The sequence below is a fragment of the Erinaceus europaeus genome, chromosome 14 (genome assembly GCF_950295315.1).
Source record: "Erinaceus europaeus chromosome 14, mEriEur2.1, whole genome shotgun sequence".
Lineage (NCBI taxonomy): Eukaryota > Metazoa > Chordata > Mammalia > Eulipotyphla > Erinaceidae > Erinaceus > Erinaceus europaeus.
The window spans coordinates 46,557,799-46,575,493 of NC_080175.1; the positions used below are offsets into that span (position 1 = coordinate 46,557,799).

The 17,695-nt window shown below is 42.0% G+C and overlaps 1 protein-coding gene across 2 annotated transcripts in view; it reads right to left on the reverse strand.

The window, feature by feature from the left end:
- The window catches only part of CCDC40 (coiled-coil domain containing 40), a 65,677-nt gene that overhangs the window by 19,486 nt on the left and 28,496 nt on the right, over positions 1-17,695 (reverse strand). For both annotated transcript variants that reach the window (XM_060171855.1, XM_016192522.2), the window contains 3 exons: positions 14,234-14,391; positions 14,024-14,146; positions 12,597-12,718 (listed from right to left, as the gene is read on the reverse strand). In XM_060171855.1, coding sequence (XP_060027838.1) covers positions 12,597-12,718; positions 14,024-14,146; positions 14,234-14,391 — 403 coding nt within the window. The remainder of the gene's footprint in view (positions 1-12,596; positions 12,719-14,023; positions 14,147-14,233; positions 14,392-17,695) is intronic.

A 17,695-nucleotide genomic window follows, 5' to 3' on the forward strand; every position in this document is an offset into this window, starting at 1 on the left:
GCAACTCAGAAGACATACACTTCCAGTGGTCTGAAGTGGGGCTGTATAGTGGCAGCCTTTCCACACTGTTCTTCTAATGAATTCAGAGACACATTGACTAACTGCCTCAGAACCCACGGGGTGCAAACAAGATTTGTTTAGAAACTCACAGGGCCAAGGACTGCTGCTCATCTTGGCACTGGGTTGTTGTTAGAGAATCTGAATTGGGCCTGGGGCTTTGGACTCTTCGGGCGTGGGAGTCCCTTTTCATAACCATTATGCTATCCTCCCCCCCCATGTTATCTCTAGGTTAGGAGTGAGTAATTAAGTTAAAAAATCTACTTATAGTTAAAAAGCCAGCAGGCTCCCATAGCCTACAGGGGAGATAAAGAACAAAAGAGGGTTTAGGGAGTCGGGTGGTAGTGCAGAGGGTTAAATGCAAGGACTGGTGTAAGTATCCTGGTTTGAGCCCCTGGCTCCCCACCTGCAGGGGAGTCACTTCACAAGCAGTGAAGCAGGTATGCAGATGTCTATCTTTCTCTCCCCCTCTGTCTTCCCTTCCTCTCCCCATTTCTCTCTGTCCTACCTAACAATGATGACATCAGTTACAACAACAGTAAAAAGAAACCCAACAAGGACAACAAAAGGGAAACTAACTAAATAAATGTTTAAAAAAAATTTTAAAAAGAGGGTTTAATAGCCACTGTGCTTCACCTTACGGATTAAGACAACATAGAAACAACTGTTAATTTCCATAACTGTGAACTCTTTAAGTACCTTACTTAGACACAGGTCAAACCAGGCAAATGTGATTAGTGAATTGAAGAGTACTGAGACAGGGACCTCATAACACACCATATACAATGGTTAAGAAGAAACATAGGAACAATGAAACAGGACAAAAGACCAGATAGCCACCCCCCAAAAAAAGGTAGAAGCACTTAAGAATGAGGACAAGATTCAAACACTAATTGAGGCATTAGCTACAGGAGTGAGGAAAGAGTTTGAAAGTAATACCATCAGAAATGGGGAAACAGCAAATGAGACTCCAAAAGAAAACACTATCTGGAGGTAATTAGAGAGCTGAAAGCTGAAATAGCTGAGCTAAGAGCACAAGTAGCTGAACAAGTTAATACAGTATCATAACAGGGTAACAAAATAGCTGAGCTATAGAAAACAACAGAGGGGAAAGAGAAAGTGAGGCAGAAAACAGAATTAGCAAGATTGAGGATGAATTAGAGAGAACAAGAAAGAAGTATGAGATTTCAAAAAGAGATTAAATGATACTAAAAACAACAGAGACATGGGATGACTTCAAAAGAAGCAATGTACACATTATTGGCTTGCCAGAGGAAGAAAGAGAGGGAAAGGAAGAAAACATTCTACAGGACATAATAGCTGATAACTTCCCTACTCTAGGCAATATAAAAGACATAAACATTCAAAAGGCTTAGAGTGTCCCAAGCAGAATTAACCCAGACTTAAAGACACATTATATTTAGAATGAAAAGGAATAAGGATAAGGAAAGGATCTTGAATGCTGCAAGAAAAAAACAAAGAATCACTTACAGAAGAAAACCCCTAAGATTAGCAGCAGATTTCTCAACATAAACACTAAAGGCCAAAAGAGAATGAGAAAGACTTTCAATGAGAAAGGCTTTCAACCAAGACTACTGTATCCTGTTAGACTGTCATTTGAACTAGATGGAGGCATAAAAACCTTCTCAGACAAGCAACAGTTGAAGGAATCAACTATCACCAAGCCTGCCCTGCAAGAAATACTGAAAGGTCTCATAAACAATCACATCACCATAAATATGCCATATATCAGAACACTCTAAAATTTTAGGATAATGGCATTAAAATATCTTCATTTTATAATATCAGTAAATGTGAATGGCCTGAATTTACCTATTCGAAGGCACAGAGTAGGAAGATGGACCAAAAACACAACCCAGCCCTATATTGTCTGCAGGAATCCCACCTCACTCAACAAGACAAACATGACTTCCGGAGGCGGAGCTACGAGCAGCAGCAGATTGCTTTCTCTCCTCTCCTCTCCTCTCCTCTCCTCTCCTCTCCTCTCCTCTCCTCTCCTCTCCTCTCCTCTCCTCTCCTGGATCAACTAGGAATACCAAAGGAGACCACCCGGGACTGAAACAAGACAGGACTAGAATGACCACAGGAACCCACTAAATCACCGGTGAGTACAAACACATGTGGCTGGTGACAGAGAGGAGAGAGGAGCCTAAGGAGAGCTTAAGTGACTGCTAACAGTCCAGCAGTTTATCAGTTGAGACACCACCTCCAGTCTGCTCCACCAACAAGGGGACAGCTTAAGGGAGGAGAGGACTCCCCAGAGACTCACCAAGTGCAACCCTAGAGTCTCCATTGCTACTACCCTCAGAATCTGGAGCAGCGACAGGGAAGGACACCAGGGGACAGAGATCTAACCAGGAAACTCTGGAGAAGACCTATACCTCAGTGGCAAGGCTGAGGGGCTGTGAAAGTCTCTTTGCATAACCACTGGATTATCTCTGCCACACCCTGCTTTATCTCTTGGTAGGAGTCAGTAGTGATTAAGCTTAAGCCTACTGATAGTTTAAAAGCCCTCAGGCTCCCATAGCTTACAGGGAAGGAAAAAAAAGTGGCTTTTAAACCACTGAGCTCCAACTCAGGGATTAAAATACTATTGAAACAACTGCTAACTTCCACCACTGTGAACCCATTAATTAACTTACTTAGACACAAGTCAATCCAGGCAATAGTGATCAGTAATTTGAAAAGTACTGATAAAGGGAACTCATAACATAATATATAAAATGGTTAAAACAACAAGAAGAAATATTGGAGAATCGAACCAGGACAAGAGTCCAGCTAAAAGTCCTACAGAGGGTGAAACACAAAATAATGAGTTCAACATCCAAACATTAGCTGAGGAAATAATAACAGGAGTGAGTAAAGAATTTGAAAAATTGTAATCAGAAATACAGGAACAACAAATGAGACTATGGAAGAAAATACTAATTATCTCATGGTTATTAGAGAGATGAAAGCTGAAGTTGCTGAGCTAAGAACACAACTAGCTGAACAAGCTAAAACAGTATCAGAACAGGGCAACAAAATAGATGAACTCCAGAAAATAGTAGAGGGCGGAGAGAATAGAATAAATGAGGCTGAAGACAGAATTAGCAAGATTGAGGATGAATTAGAGATAACTAAAAAAGAAGTAAGAGATGTCAAAAACAGATTAAGAGATGCTGAAAACAACAACAGAGTCCTATGGGATGACTTCAAAAGAAACAATATACGCATTATTGGCATATCAGAGGAAAAAAGAGAAGGAGAGGAAGAAAGCATTTTCCAGGCCATAATAGCTGAAAACTTCTCTAGTCTAGACAACATCAAAGACATAAAGATTCAAGAAGCCCAGAGGGTCCCAAACAGAATTAACCCAGACCTAAAAACACCAAGACATATCATACTTAGAATGGAAAGGAATAAGGATAAAGAAAGGATCCTGAAGGCTGCAAGAGAAAAACAAAGAGTCACTTACAAAGGAAAACCCATAAGATTAGCAGCAGACTTCTCCATACAAACACTACAGGCCAGAAGAGAATGGCAAGATATCTATCAAGTGCTCAATGAGAAAGGCTTTCAGCCAAGAATACTATATCCTGCTAGCCTGTCATTCAGACTAGATGGAGGCATCAAAACCTTCTCAGACAAGCAACACTTGAAAGAATCAACTATCACCAAGCCTGCCCTGAAAGAAGTTCTGAAAGGTCTCCTATAAACAGTCAGACCACCATAAATAGGACATATATCAGAACACTCTAAAACTCTACAAGAATGGTGTTAAAATATCTTCAATCTTTGATATCAATAAATGTTAATGGCTTGAATTCACCTATTAAAATACACAGAGTAGGAAGATGGATCAGAATACACAACCCAACAATATGCTGTCTATAGGAAACCCACCTAACTCAACAAGACAAACACAGACTTAAAGTGAAAGGATGGAAAAATATCATACAAGCCAATGGCCCACAAAAAAGGGCAGGAACAGCTATTCTCATATATGACACAATAGACTTTAAAATAGATAAGATTAAAAAAGATAGGAATGGACACTACTTAATGCTCAGAGGATCAGTCAATCAAGAGGACTTAACAATTATTAACATCTATGCACCCAATAAAGCCATATAAATACATCAGACTTCTACTGAAAGAGCTACAGCAATTTATTAACAGCAACACAATCATAGTAGGGGACTTCAACACCCCACTCTTTCAACTTGACAGATCATCCAGGCAGAAAATCAATAAAGACATAAGGGAGCTAAATGAAGAAATAGATAAACTAGAACTATTGGACATTTTCAGAGTCATTCATCCCAAGAAACTGGAATACACACTTTATTAAAATCCACATGGGTCATTGTCAAGGATAGACCATATATTAGGCCACAAAGACAGCATCAGCCAATTCAAGAGCATTGAAATCATCCCAAGCATCTTCTCAGACCACAGTGGAATTAAACTAACACTTAACAATCAACAAAAGATTAGTAACAGTGCCAAAATGTGGAAGCTCAACAGCACACTTCTTAACAACTTCCGGGTCAAAGAGGAAATCAAGGAAGAAATCAAAATGTTTTGAGACTTCAATGAAAATGAAGACACAAGCTATCAAAATATTTGGGACACAGCTAAAGCAGTACTAAGAGAGAAGTTCATAGCTATACAAGCACACATTAGGAAACAAGAAAAAGCACAAATAAACAGCCTGATTGCACATCTTAAAGACCTAGAAGAAGAACAACAAAGGAACCCTAAAGCAACCAGAAGGACAGAAATCATTAAAGTTAGGGCAGAAATAAATAACATTGAGAATAAGAAAACCATACAAAAGATCAACAAAAGTAAATGTTGGTTCTTTGAAAGAGTAAACAAAATCAACAAACCTTTAGCCAGACTCACAAAACAAAAAAGGGAGAAGACCCAAATAAATCGGATAGTAAATGAAAGAGGAGATATCACAACAGACACCGCAGAAATTCAACATATCACGTGAGGCTTCTATGAACAACTATATGCCACCAAGCTAGAGAACCTGAAGGAAATGGACGATTTCCTAGATACCTACCAACTTCCAAAACTAAGTCAAGAGGAAGTGGATAACATGAACAGGCCCATCACAGCTAATGAAATTGAAACAGTTATAAAAAATCTCCCCATCCCATGTTCAGCGAGGAAGCAATTACCAGACCTTCTACCTTCTGCAACCCTCTACCTTCTGCAACCCTCTACCTTCTACCTTCTACCTTCTACCTTCTGCAACCCTCAATGACCCTGGGTCCATGCTCCCAGAGGGATAGAGAATGGGAAAGCTATCGGGGGAGGGGGTGGGATATGGAGATTGGGCGGTGGGAATTGTGTGGAGTTGTACCCCTCCTACCCTATGGTTTTGTTAATTAATCCTTTCTTTAATAAAAAAAAAAAAAATCTCCCCAAAAATAAAAGTCCTGGACCAGATGGTTTTACAAATGAATTCTACAAAACCTTCAAAGAAGAACTAATACCTCTACTTTTAAAAGTCTTCCAGAAGATTGAAGTCACTGGAATACTCCCTGCCAGCTTCTATGAAGCCAACATCACCCTGATACCAAAAGCAGACAGGGACACAACCAAAAAAGAAAACTACAGACCAATATCTCTGATGAACATAGATGCGAAAATATTGAACAAAATTCTAGCCAACCGGATACAGCAGTATATCAAAAAGATTGTTCATCATGACCAAGTGGGTTTTATCCTAGGCATGCAAGGTTGGTTTAATATATGTAAATAAATCAATGTGATCCACCACATCAACAAAAGCAAGACCAAAAACCACATGGTCATATCAATAGATGCAGAGAAAGCCTTTGACAAAATACAACATTCCTTTATGATCAAAACACTACAAAAAATGGGAATAGATGGAAAATTCCTGAAGATAGTGGAGTCTATATATAGCAAACCTACAGCCAACATCATACTCAATGGTGAAAAACTGGAAGCATTTCCACTCAGATCAGGTACTAGACAGGGCTGCCCACTATCACCATTACTATTCAACATAGTGTTGGAAGTTCTTGCCATAGCAATCAGGCAGGAGCAAGGAATTAAAGGGATACATATTGGAGGAGAAGAAGTCAAACTCTCTTTATTTGCAGACGACATGATAGTATACATGGAAAAACCTAAGGAATCCAGCAAGAAGCTTTTGGAAATCATCAGGCAATACAGTAAGGTGTCAGGCTATAAAATTAACATTGAAAAGTCAGTGGCATTCTACTATGCAAACACTAAGAAGAAATTGAAATCCAGAAATCAATGCCTTTAGTAAAAGTATAGCAACAAAAACAATAAAATATCTAGGAGTAAATCTAACCAAAGAAGTCAAAGACTCGTATACTGAAAATTATGAGTCACTACTCAAAGAAATTAACATAATCAAAATGAATATATTACCCAGAGCCATCTACAAATTTAATGCTATCCCCATCAAGATCCCAAGCACATTTTTTAGGAGAACAGAAAAAAATGCTACAAATGTTTATCTGGAACCAGAAAAGTCCTAGAATTGCCAAAACAATCTTGAGAAAAAAGAACAGGACCGGAGGCATCACACTCCCAGATTTCAAACTGTATTATAGGGCCATTGTCATCAAAACTGCTTGGTACTGGACCATGAATAGACACACTGACCAGTGGAATAGAATTGAGAGCCCAGAAATGAGGCCCCACACCTATGGTCATCTAATCTTTGACAAAGAGGCCCAGACTATTCAATGGGGAAAGCAGAGTCTCTTCAACAATTGGTGTTGGAAACAATGGGTTGAAACATGCAGAAGAATGAAACTGAATCACTGTATTTCACCAAATACAAAAGTAAATTCCAAGTGGATCAAGGACTTGGATGTTAGACCACAAACTATCAGATACTTAGAAGAAAATATTGGCAGAACTCTTTTCCACATAAATTTTAAAGACATTTTCAATGAAACGAATCCAATTATAAAGAAGACTAAGGCAAGTATAAACCTATGGGACTACATCAAATTAAAAAGCTTCTGCACAGCAAAAGAAACCACTACCCAAACCAAGAGACCCCTAACAGAATGGGAGAAGATCTTTACATGCCATACATCAGACAAGAGTTTAATAAGCAACATATATAAATAGTTTGCCAGACTCAACACAAAGACAACAAATAACCCCATCCAAACATGGGGGGAGGACATGGACAGAATATTCACCACAGAAGAGATCCAAAAGGTTGAGAAACACATGAAAAAATGCTCCAAGTCTCTGATTGTCAGAGAAATGCAAATCAAGACAACAATGAGATATCACTTCACTCCTGTGAGAATGTCATACATCAGAATAGGTAACAGCAGCAAATGCTGGAGAGGGTGTGGGGTCAAAGGAACCCTCCTACACTGCTGGTGGGAATGTCAATTGGTCCAACCTCTGTGGAGAACAGTCTGGAGAACTCTCAGAAGGCTAGAAATGGACCTACCCTATGATCCTGCAATTCCTCTCTTGGGGATATATCCTAAGGAACTCAACACATCCATCCAAAAAGATCTGTGTACACATATGTTCTTGGCAGCACAATTTGTAATAGCCAAAGCCTGGAAGCAACCCAGGTGTCCAACAATAGATGAGTGGCTGAGCAAGTTGTGGTATATATACACAATGGAATACTACTCAGCTGTAAAAAATGGTGACTTCACCGTTTTCAGCCAATCTTGGATAGACCTTGAAAAAATCATTTTGAGTGAAATAAGTCAGAAACAGAAGGATGAATATGGGATGATCTCACTCTCAGGCAGAAGTTGAAAAACAAGATCAGAAAAGAAAACACAAGTAGAACCTGAAATGGAATTGGCATATTGTACCAAAGTAAAAGACTCTGGGGTGGGTGGGTGGGGAGAATACAGGTCCATGAAGGATGATAAATGACATAGTGGGCGTTGTATTGTTAAATGGGAATCTGGGGAATGTTATGCATGTGCAAACTATTGTATTTACTGTTTAATGTAAAACGTTAATTCCCCAATAAAGAAATAAATTTTTTTAAAAAAGACAAACATGGACTCAAAGTGAAAAAATGGAAAACTACCATAATACAAGCCAATGGACCACCAAAAAGTGCAGGAACAGCTATTCTTAATCTGACATGATAGACCTTAAAATAAATAAATTTTTAAAAGATAGGGATGGACAGGAGTTGGGCAGTAGAGCGCATGTGATGCAAAGCGCAAAGACCAGCATAAGGATCCGGGTTCTAGCCCCTGGCTCCCCACCTGCAGAGGAGTCGCTTCACAGGTGGTGAAGTAGGTCTGCAAATGTCTACCTTTCTTTTATTATTATTATTTTAAGAATATTTATTTCCTTTTGTTGCCCTTGTTGTTTTATTGTTGTAGTTATTATTGAATTCGTTGTTGTTGGATAGGACAGAGAGAAATGGAGAGGAGATGGAAAGACAGAGAGGGGGAGGGAAAGATAGACACCTGCAGACCTGCTTCACCGCTTGTGAAGTGATACCTCTGCAGGTGGGGAGGTGCCTACCTTTCTCTCCTCCTCTGTCTTCCCCTCCTCTCTCCATTTCTCTCTGTCCTATCTAACAATGATGACATCAATACCAAGAACAGTAAAAAAAAGAAAGGAAAATAAATAAATAAATATAAAAAATTAAAAAAAGATAGGGATGGACATTACTTAATGCTCAGAGGATCAGTCAATCAAGAGGTCTTAATGATTAGTAACATCTATGCACCCAATGAGAGGCCATCCAAATACATTAAACATCTGCTGAAAGGGCTACAGCAATATATTAACAGCAACACAGTCATAGTAGGGGATTACAACACTCCTTGGATGTTAGACCAGAAACTATCAAATAGTTAGAGGGAAATATTGGCAGAACTCTTCCATCTAAATTTTAAAGCCATCTTCAATGAAATGAATCCAATTACCAAAAAAAAAAGTTGAACAATAAACACAAAGCAGAACTTGGACTGAATCTGCTGTATTGTACCAGAGTAAAAAACTCTGGGATAAGGGGGGGAGGGTTCAGGTCCTGGAACATGATGGCAGAGGGGGACCTAGAGGTGGGCTGAATTGTTATATGGAAAACTGAGCAATGTGAATAGGGGTAGATGACATAGTGGTTATGTACAGACTCTTATTCTTGAGTCTCCAAAGTCTCAGACTCATGGTGAATTCACCTTCTTTACTCCATCTTGGATGGTGCTCAAAGATATCATGTTAAGTGAGATAAGTTAGAAACAAAAGGATGAATATGGATGATCTCACTCATAAGCAGAAGTTGAAAAACAAGATCAGAAGGGAAAACTCTAAGCAGAACTTGGACTGGAGCAGGTGTATTGCACCAAAGTAAAAGACTCTGGGGTGGGGGAAGGGTTCAGGTCCTGAAACATAATGGCAGAGGAGGACTTGGTGGGGGTTGTATTGTTATGTGGAAATGTTATGCATGTACAAACTATTGTATTTTACTGTTGACTATAAACCAATAATTCCCCAATAAAGAAATAATAATAATAATAAAGAACAAAGGTTTCCACTACCTGATTTCAAGATTCTCTAAAAAGACAGTGTAGAATATGTTAACTCTCTTTTCAACCATCAGGTTCTAAATCCTAGCATGATCCTGACCAGACTTCCCTGGACAGACAACCCCACCAGTGTGTCCTGGAGCTCCGCTTCCCCAGAACCTTCCCCACTAGGGAAAGAGAAATGGATCTACCTGTCAACGCCTATGTTCAGTGGGGAAACAATTACAGAAGCCAGACCTCCCACCTTCTGCATCCCACAATGACCTTGGGTCCATACTCCCAGAGGGATAAAGAATAGGAAAGCTATCAGGGGAGGGGATGGGATACAGAGTTCTGGTGGTGGGAAGTGTGTGCAGTTGTACCCCTCTTATCCTATGGTTTAGAAAACATTTCCTTTTTATTAAAACAAACAACAAAAAAAAGACAGTGTAGCACTGGTGAACAGGCAACTCAATGGACATGATAGAGAACATATACACACACAGACACACACACACAGACACACACACACCCAAACCACCAAATTTTTGACAAAAGTGCTACAGGATTTCCATGGAACTCAAATAGTATTGGGACAACTAGAGTCAGGTTAAAAAAAAAAAGGAATTAGGACCTCACAGTATAATAAAAATGAACTTGAAATAGGTCATCTACCTCCACAGATCTATAATTTATACAAGGTTAACATAAGACAAATAAAAAATTCTTTATGACCCTGGGCAGGTAAAGGTTTCTTGATGAGAACATATAACAACATGAACTGCAGATCAAACATTTTTGTTGGGCTTGATAAAAATTTAAAACTACTGCCCTAGCCACCAGGTTCCAAATGCCATCAGGATGCCAGCCAGGCTTCCCTGGACTGAAGACCCCACCAATGTGTCCTGGAGCTCCACTTCCCCAGAGACCCACCCTACTAAGGAAAGAGAGAGGCAGAGTGGGAGTATGGACCGACCAGTCAACGTCCATGTTCAGCGGGGAAGCAATTACAGAAGCCAGACCCCTTCTACCTTCTGCAACCCACAATGACCTTGGGTCCATGCTCCCAGAGGGATAGAGACTGGGAAAGCTATCAGGGGAGGGGATGGGATATGGAGATTGGGTGGTGGGAATTGTGTGGAGTTGTACCCCTTTTACCCTATGGCTTTGTTAATTTATCCTTTCTTAAATAAAAAATAATAAATAAATAAATAAATAAAACTACTGCCCTTCACAAGATACTCCTGAAAGACTGACAAACATTTTTCTTTCTTTTTTAAAAATTATCTTTATTTATTTATTGGATAGATAGCTAGAAATTAAGAGGGAGGGGGAACATAGAGAGGGAGAGAGACACCTGTAATACAGCTTCACTACTTGTGAAGCTTTCCCCCTGCAGATGGGAACCAAGGCCTTGAACCTGGGTCCTTGAGCATTGTAACATGTGTGCTCAAACAGGTGTGCCACCACCTGGTCCTGACAAACTTTTTTCTAACACATATCTGAGAAAGAGCTGCCACCGGAGGATATATGAGAAGCTTCTCGATAAATGAGAAGATAAAAACTAACAAAGGTGGCCTGGCAAGTGGCACAGTGGGTAGAGTATCAGTCTTAAGAACATGAGGTTGTGAGTTCAATCCCCTACATCACATGTTCCAGAGTGATGCTCTGATTTTCTTTCTTTCTTTTTCTTTCTTTCTTTCTTTCTTTCTTATGACTGAATAAGTTGATCTTTATTATTATTAGTATTACATATATTAATTAATATTAACATATTACATATATTAGTGTTTTATATATATTTCTTTTTTTACCAGAGCACTGCTCAGTTCTGGTTTATGGTGGTGTGGGGGACTGAACCTGGGACTTTGAAGTTTCAGGCATGAAAATGTTTTCTGTATAACCATGATGTTCTCTCCTCAGCCCTATAAATCTTTTTAAAAATACAAACTAGTAACACTAATTCAAGGTGATATATGCACCCCTATGTTCATAGCTTCATTATTCACAATAACCCAAAAGCAGAAGCATTTTAAATGCCCATGGACTGATGATTGGCTAAAGTTATAGAAAAAAAAAACAGTATTTGCTGTAAACCATTAATCCCCCAGTTTAAAAAAGAAAAGCACACATAGCTCAGCTATTTGTTTCAATTTAGTTTTTTGATGAAGTGTTGGAGCACAAATGCAGGGTCTCATTCATACACCTCCTCAGCCCAGTTTTTAGGCGTTTTTAGTGCAAGAGAGAAAGACAACAAAGCACTGTTCCACTACCCCTGGAGTGTTTCCCATCTTGTCTTTATTGTTCCCACACAGTACTGGGGATGATTGGCCTGTCAATGCCACATGGTGTGGAGGTGCAGGCCAGCACACATGCAAAGCAGGTGTATAATGCTAAGCCATTTCCCCTGACTCCTGACATCATCATTATTATTATCATTAGTTCTGGCTCAGCTCTGGCTGTTGGTGGTGCTGAGGACTGGACCCTGGACCTCTCATACACAAGCCTTGTGTGCTACTGCTGTGCTATTTTGGGCCCTGCTGCCTGGGCTAGCTGGGGACCTGGAGGTCTAGCAAGCTGGCCCAGGCCACACCTCTCTGGGGAGGGGCGGGGGTACACCTGTTGGGGGATCCTCCCTTGTTTCTCAGGCAGATGAAAGCAGAAGATTTTGGTGGAATGCAGCCCTGGGCAGAACAAGTGGGGTGGTGGTGGAGGGAGACTGGGGGCTTCCTGCACACAGGTGGTGAAAAGGCAAATCAAAGGGACACCTTTATCTCCCAGAGATAACATAAGTACCTCTTTCTTTCTCTCTCTCCCTTGCGGCTCCCCTTAAGCCACCCAGGAAATGTCATGAAAGGCTCCCGGCTCTCAGTACTAATACTCTGGAATCCTGGCCAACAATGAGGGGCTTTCCGCACGGAAGCGGGGCCGTGGCTGCAGGTGAGCCCCTTTATCCTGGGAGGACTGGGACCGCATCCCGTGCCCACTTGACCGCCCTACCTGAGCGCCTCTTGCACTGCCCGGTGCGCCTCGTCGCGGCTGCGCATGCCCGCCAGGCTGCTGACCCACTGCTGCAGGAGCCGCTTCTTCTCCACGCTGATGGCGGCGATTTCCGTGCTAGCCTGCAGGGGGCGCGAGAAAGACATGCAATCCCGTCCCATCTCCAGGAGGCTCAAGGCTGGGGCACAGAGTGGGGCCAAGGGACAATTGCTTAGTGACTCCGCACCCTCAAGGGTGCTGTGCTGATGGGGAAGATGCTAGTGTCAGAAGTGGGACCTGCTAAGCCTGCAGCAGCTGGAAGAAAGGGAGGACCCAGAGATCAACCAGGTGGCTGGGCACCCCTGACCATCTTGGGTGTTCAGGACTGGAGAGTCCCCTAGTTTGAGCCCCTTGGGGAGGTCCGTGGAGGGGTCAGGGATCTGGCCCGACGGCAAGCAGGTTCATCTATACTCGAGATGCAAAATTCAAGGTGTGTTCTTGAGTCCTAAGCTCAGAAACAAAGTACCCTGAGTGGGTCACCTCACCACCTGTCCCCATCTCTGTCTATTATCATCTATCTAAAGAGAAAGTGGGTACAAGGACCTAGGTTCAAGCCCTTGGGCCCTACCTGCAGGGGGGAATCTTCACAAGTGGTGAAGCAGTGCTGCAGGTGTCTCTCTCTATCTTTGCCTTTCTCTTTTGATTTCTCTATTCAAAATAAGTAAATAAATAAATAAAACAAAAATATTTTTAAAAGATAAATATAAAAATTAAGAGAAAGAAGAGCTGTAAAGCAGTAAGGCACACAAGTTACCATATTCCAGGGTTTGGGTCCCCACCTGCATGGGGAAAGCTTCAGGACCAGTGGAGCAGATTGTAGGTCTCTCTCTCTCTCTCCCTCCCTTTCCCCCTATCCCTATCATAATTAACAAAAGGGGGGATGGAAACCAAAGGTGGTAAATTTGTTGTGCAGGCATCGAACCCTTAGCAATAACCCTGGTGGCAGGAAAGAAAGAGGGGTGGGGGAGATCGCATAATGATTCTGCAAACATACTCTCATGCTTGAGTTTCCAAAGTCCCAGGTTCAATCCCCTGCACCAGAGCTGAGCAGTGCTCTGGTAAAAATAAAAATGAAAATAAATAGAAAGAAATAAATCCCACCACGAACAGTGCAATCATACAGGCTCAGTGTCCCAGAGATAACAGTGTTGACAAAAAAATCCTTCTGTGATTCTGACTGAAATGTTCTAGACTGAGTATGTCAGCCAGCTGGGAGGACTGACAGCTATCCCACTTAGGCCAGATGTGTCTATCTGTCCCTTTGAGCCTCTCTTTCCTCCTTCCATGCATGAGCACAGTGCCCTTCATGGTGTCCTCCTGTGATTGGATGGAGATGGTGACACAGGTCTGAGACACAGCCTGAACAGGATTCCCCACAGGCCTGGCACCTCGCTGCCTGCCTTCCGCAGAGTGCGGGTATCCTCAGCCTGGGCGCAGTACTGGGCCTCCAACATGGCGATCTGTTCCTCCAGCTGGTGGACTTTTGTGGTCAGCTGGTCCACGTACAGGTCCTATGGGGGGCAAGGATGTGTTGGGGAGCAGGGCCACATCTACCCAATCCAGACTTCTGCACCCTGGAGGGTGAGGTGGAGCTGCACCTGCTTCTTCTTGTCCATTTCTGCCTGTAAGCGCTCCACTGTGGACTTCTTCACCACTTGCTTCATGATGTAAATGTCAGCCTGCACATCCTGGTCAATGTTCTGCAAGTAGAGCAGGTTCAGTGCCAGCTTCTCCAGGTCCGTCTGCATGGTGGCCACTGTGGGGGTATGGTGGGGAGAGGAGAGGTATCTATCCCAGGCCTGGAAACTGGGGGGCATAGGGAGCTGCATCCCCCCTTGCCTGCAGGGTGAGGCTGGGGCATTCTGTCAGACCACAAAAGCAAGCTGCCATCACATCAGAGACAAACATGCCCAATTCATGTCCACAGACAAGTCAGACCCAGGTTCACACTTTGCACTGGTGGAAGCCTCATAATTGGTAGAGCAGTGGTGCAGCATCTCTCACCCTCCTGAGGGAGGAAAAAATGGCCACAGGGAACAGAGTCATGTAAGCACTGAGCCCCAGTGATAGCCACAGAGGCATAAAACAAAAGGTGAGGGCTGAGAAGATAGCATAATGGTTCTGCAAATAGAATCTCATGACTGAGCCTCTGAGGTCCCAGTTTCAATTCCCAGCACCACCATAAGGCAGAGCTGAGAAAAGATACTGCATATGGGAAAACTTCTCCAACTTACTAGATTATAGGTTGAGCTGTTCTGCTAGGGATGCACCTACCAGGTTCTTATGTTACAACCTTAGCTCCCAGGATCCCTGGAGGTGACTGTTTGGAGATAGGATCTTTATTTTATTTTATTGCCACTAGGCTTATCACTAGGTCTCAGTGCTGACACTACAAATCCACTGCTCCCAGCAGCCTTTCTTTTTTCTTTTCTTTTTTATTTGACAGGACAGAAAAAAAAATTGAGTGGGGAGGAAGAGGTAAAGAGAGACACCTGCAGACCTCATGGGGAGAAGGTGGTTCAAACCTCAGTACTTGGGCAAAGTTATATGTATGCTTAACTGGGTATACCACCACTCATCCCCCTGAAGAAAGGATTTTTTTTTTTTGCCTCCAGGGTTATTGCTGGGGCTCTATGCCTACACTATGAATTCACTGCTCCTGGAGGCTATTTTTTTCCCTTGTTGTTTATTGATGTTGGATAGGACAGAGAGAAATGGAGAGAGGAGGGGAGACAGAAAGGGGGAGAGAAAGATAGACACCTGCATACCTGCTTCACTTCTTGTGAAGCTTAACCTGCTGCACTACCGCCAAGCCCCCAGAAAATATCTTTAATGAAATAATTCAGTATAGTAAGGCTGAGGAAGCCATAATGGAGACAACACTGAACTAAGTGCTGGCTGACTGAGTTCTCATTGGGGACACCCAGGGAAACCATCATCCCTGGATGGAATTCAGCTTCTGGCAATTGGAGGACTGCTGTCTTCTCTCTCCTGTGTGTGGTCCAGGAGGTGGCACAGTGGATAAAGGTATAAATCATGAGGGCCAGAGTACATTGCCTGACATTGTATGTACAGAGTGATGCTCTGGTTCTTCTCCTGCCACCACCCTCTTATAAATGAGTAATAAATTTTCTTTTCTTTTCTTTTTTAGTTTTTTACTGAATAGAGACAGCCAGAAATTGAGAGAGGAGGGTTAAGAGGCAGAGAGACATCTGCAGCCCTGCTTCACCACTTGCGAAGCTTTCCCCATGCAGGTGGGGACCAGGGGCTTGAACTCGGGTCCTTGTGCACTGTAATGTGAGCACTTAATCAGGTGCTCACAATAAATAAACATTTTAAAAAATGAAATAAAAAGATAAACATATACAGAATAGCATAAGTGGTGGAACAGCACTTTGTTCACACTGTCTAATTTAAAAGGTCTGGGGTATGGCTAAAGATGCGGCATGGTGGGTAAAGCCTTGGACTCTCAAGTCTGATCTCTTTGAGTTTGATTTCTGGCATGACATTTAAAAATTCTATTATATCCTTGTGCATTTAGTCTTGTAAATGTACTTTCAATACATTCATCAAGACTGGAGAACTTTTTTATATATTGATATAGAGTAAGTTGCAAAGTATATGACAAGTAAAAGTAAGACAAGCTGTTAAAAATAAAAAGTGACTGGGGGTGGGGCGGTAGCCAGCAGGTTAAGCGCACTTCACAGGCAGTGAAGCAGGTCTGCAGGTGTCTATCTCTCCCCCTCTCTGTCTTCCCTCCTCTCTCCATTTCTCTCTGTCCTATCTAACAACAATGCCATCAATAACAGCAATAACTACAAAACAATAAAAAACAAGGGCAACAAAAGGGAAAATAAATAAATAAAAGACTATGTTGTAAACCATTAACTGCTCCATTAAAAATTTTAAAAAGTTAAAGTATGCACACACATATTTTTTCCAGAGCTGGGAAAACACATGTGAAATTTTCCTACCCAGGGTGGCTTTTTCACTGAAGATAGAAACAGCAAGAGGGAGAGATGTCACAGCACCAGAACTTGCCCCAGGTACATAACCCATCCTCTGTGTATGCAGGAGAAGGTGGGGGCACATGACCTGTCTGGTCAGCTATCTCTCTGGCCCATTAACAGTGTGTTTATCAACAAGGGAAACAAACATGAATAAATAAATAAATATTTTAAAAAACAGTGCCTTTACATGAAAAAAGTTATCTTGAAAATAATCCACATGAAATAATGCTAGTTACCTCCTGTTGGGGATGGGGCAGGGTGATGCTTTACTTCAGAGCTCTTGAATGTTGAACTATTAGTGGGATTTTTTTTTGCCTTTAATGACTTTTTGAAAAAATTTATTTATTCTCTTTTGTTGCCCTTGTTACTTTTTTTGTTGTTGTTGTAGTTATTATTGTTGTTATTGATGTCGTTGTTGTTGGATAGGATAGAGAGAAATGGGGAGAGGAGGGGAGAACAGAGGGGGAGAGAAAGAGACACCCACAGACCCGCATCACTGCCTATGAAGTGACTCCCCTGTAGGTGGGGAGCTGGGGGCTGGAACCGGGATCCTTTCGCTGGTCCTTGTGCTTCAAGCCACCTGCGCTTAACCTGCTAAGCTACTGCCCGACTCCCTTACTTTAAAAAAAAAAAATTTATATTTATTTTCCCTTTTGCTGCTCTTGTTAATTGTTGTTGTTGTTATTGCTGTCATTGTTGTTTGATAGGATAGAGAGAAATGGAGAGAGGAGGGGAAAACAGAGAGAGAACAGAGAGGGGACAGAAAGAGACAATTACAGACCTGATTCACTGATTCACCACTTGTGAAGCAACTCCTCTGCAGCTGGGGTGCCGGAGGCTCGAACCTGGATCCTTACGCTGGTCCTTGGGATTTGCGCCACCTGCGCTTAACCCGCTATGCTAGCTATGTCTGACTCCCTTACGACTTTTTTTTAATTAAATTAATTTTGGCTAGAGACAGAAATTGAGAGGGGGAGGGAGAGAGAGATGGGAAAGAGAAGGGAGAGCGAGAGCAAGATCAAGAAAGAAAGAGAGAGAGGCAGGCAGACA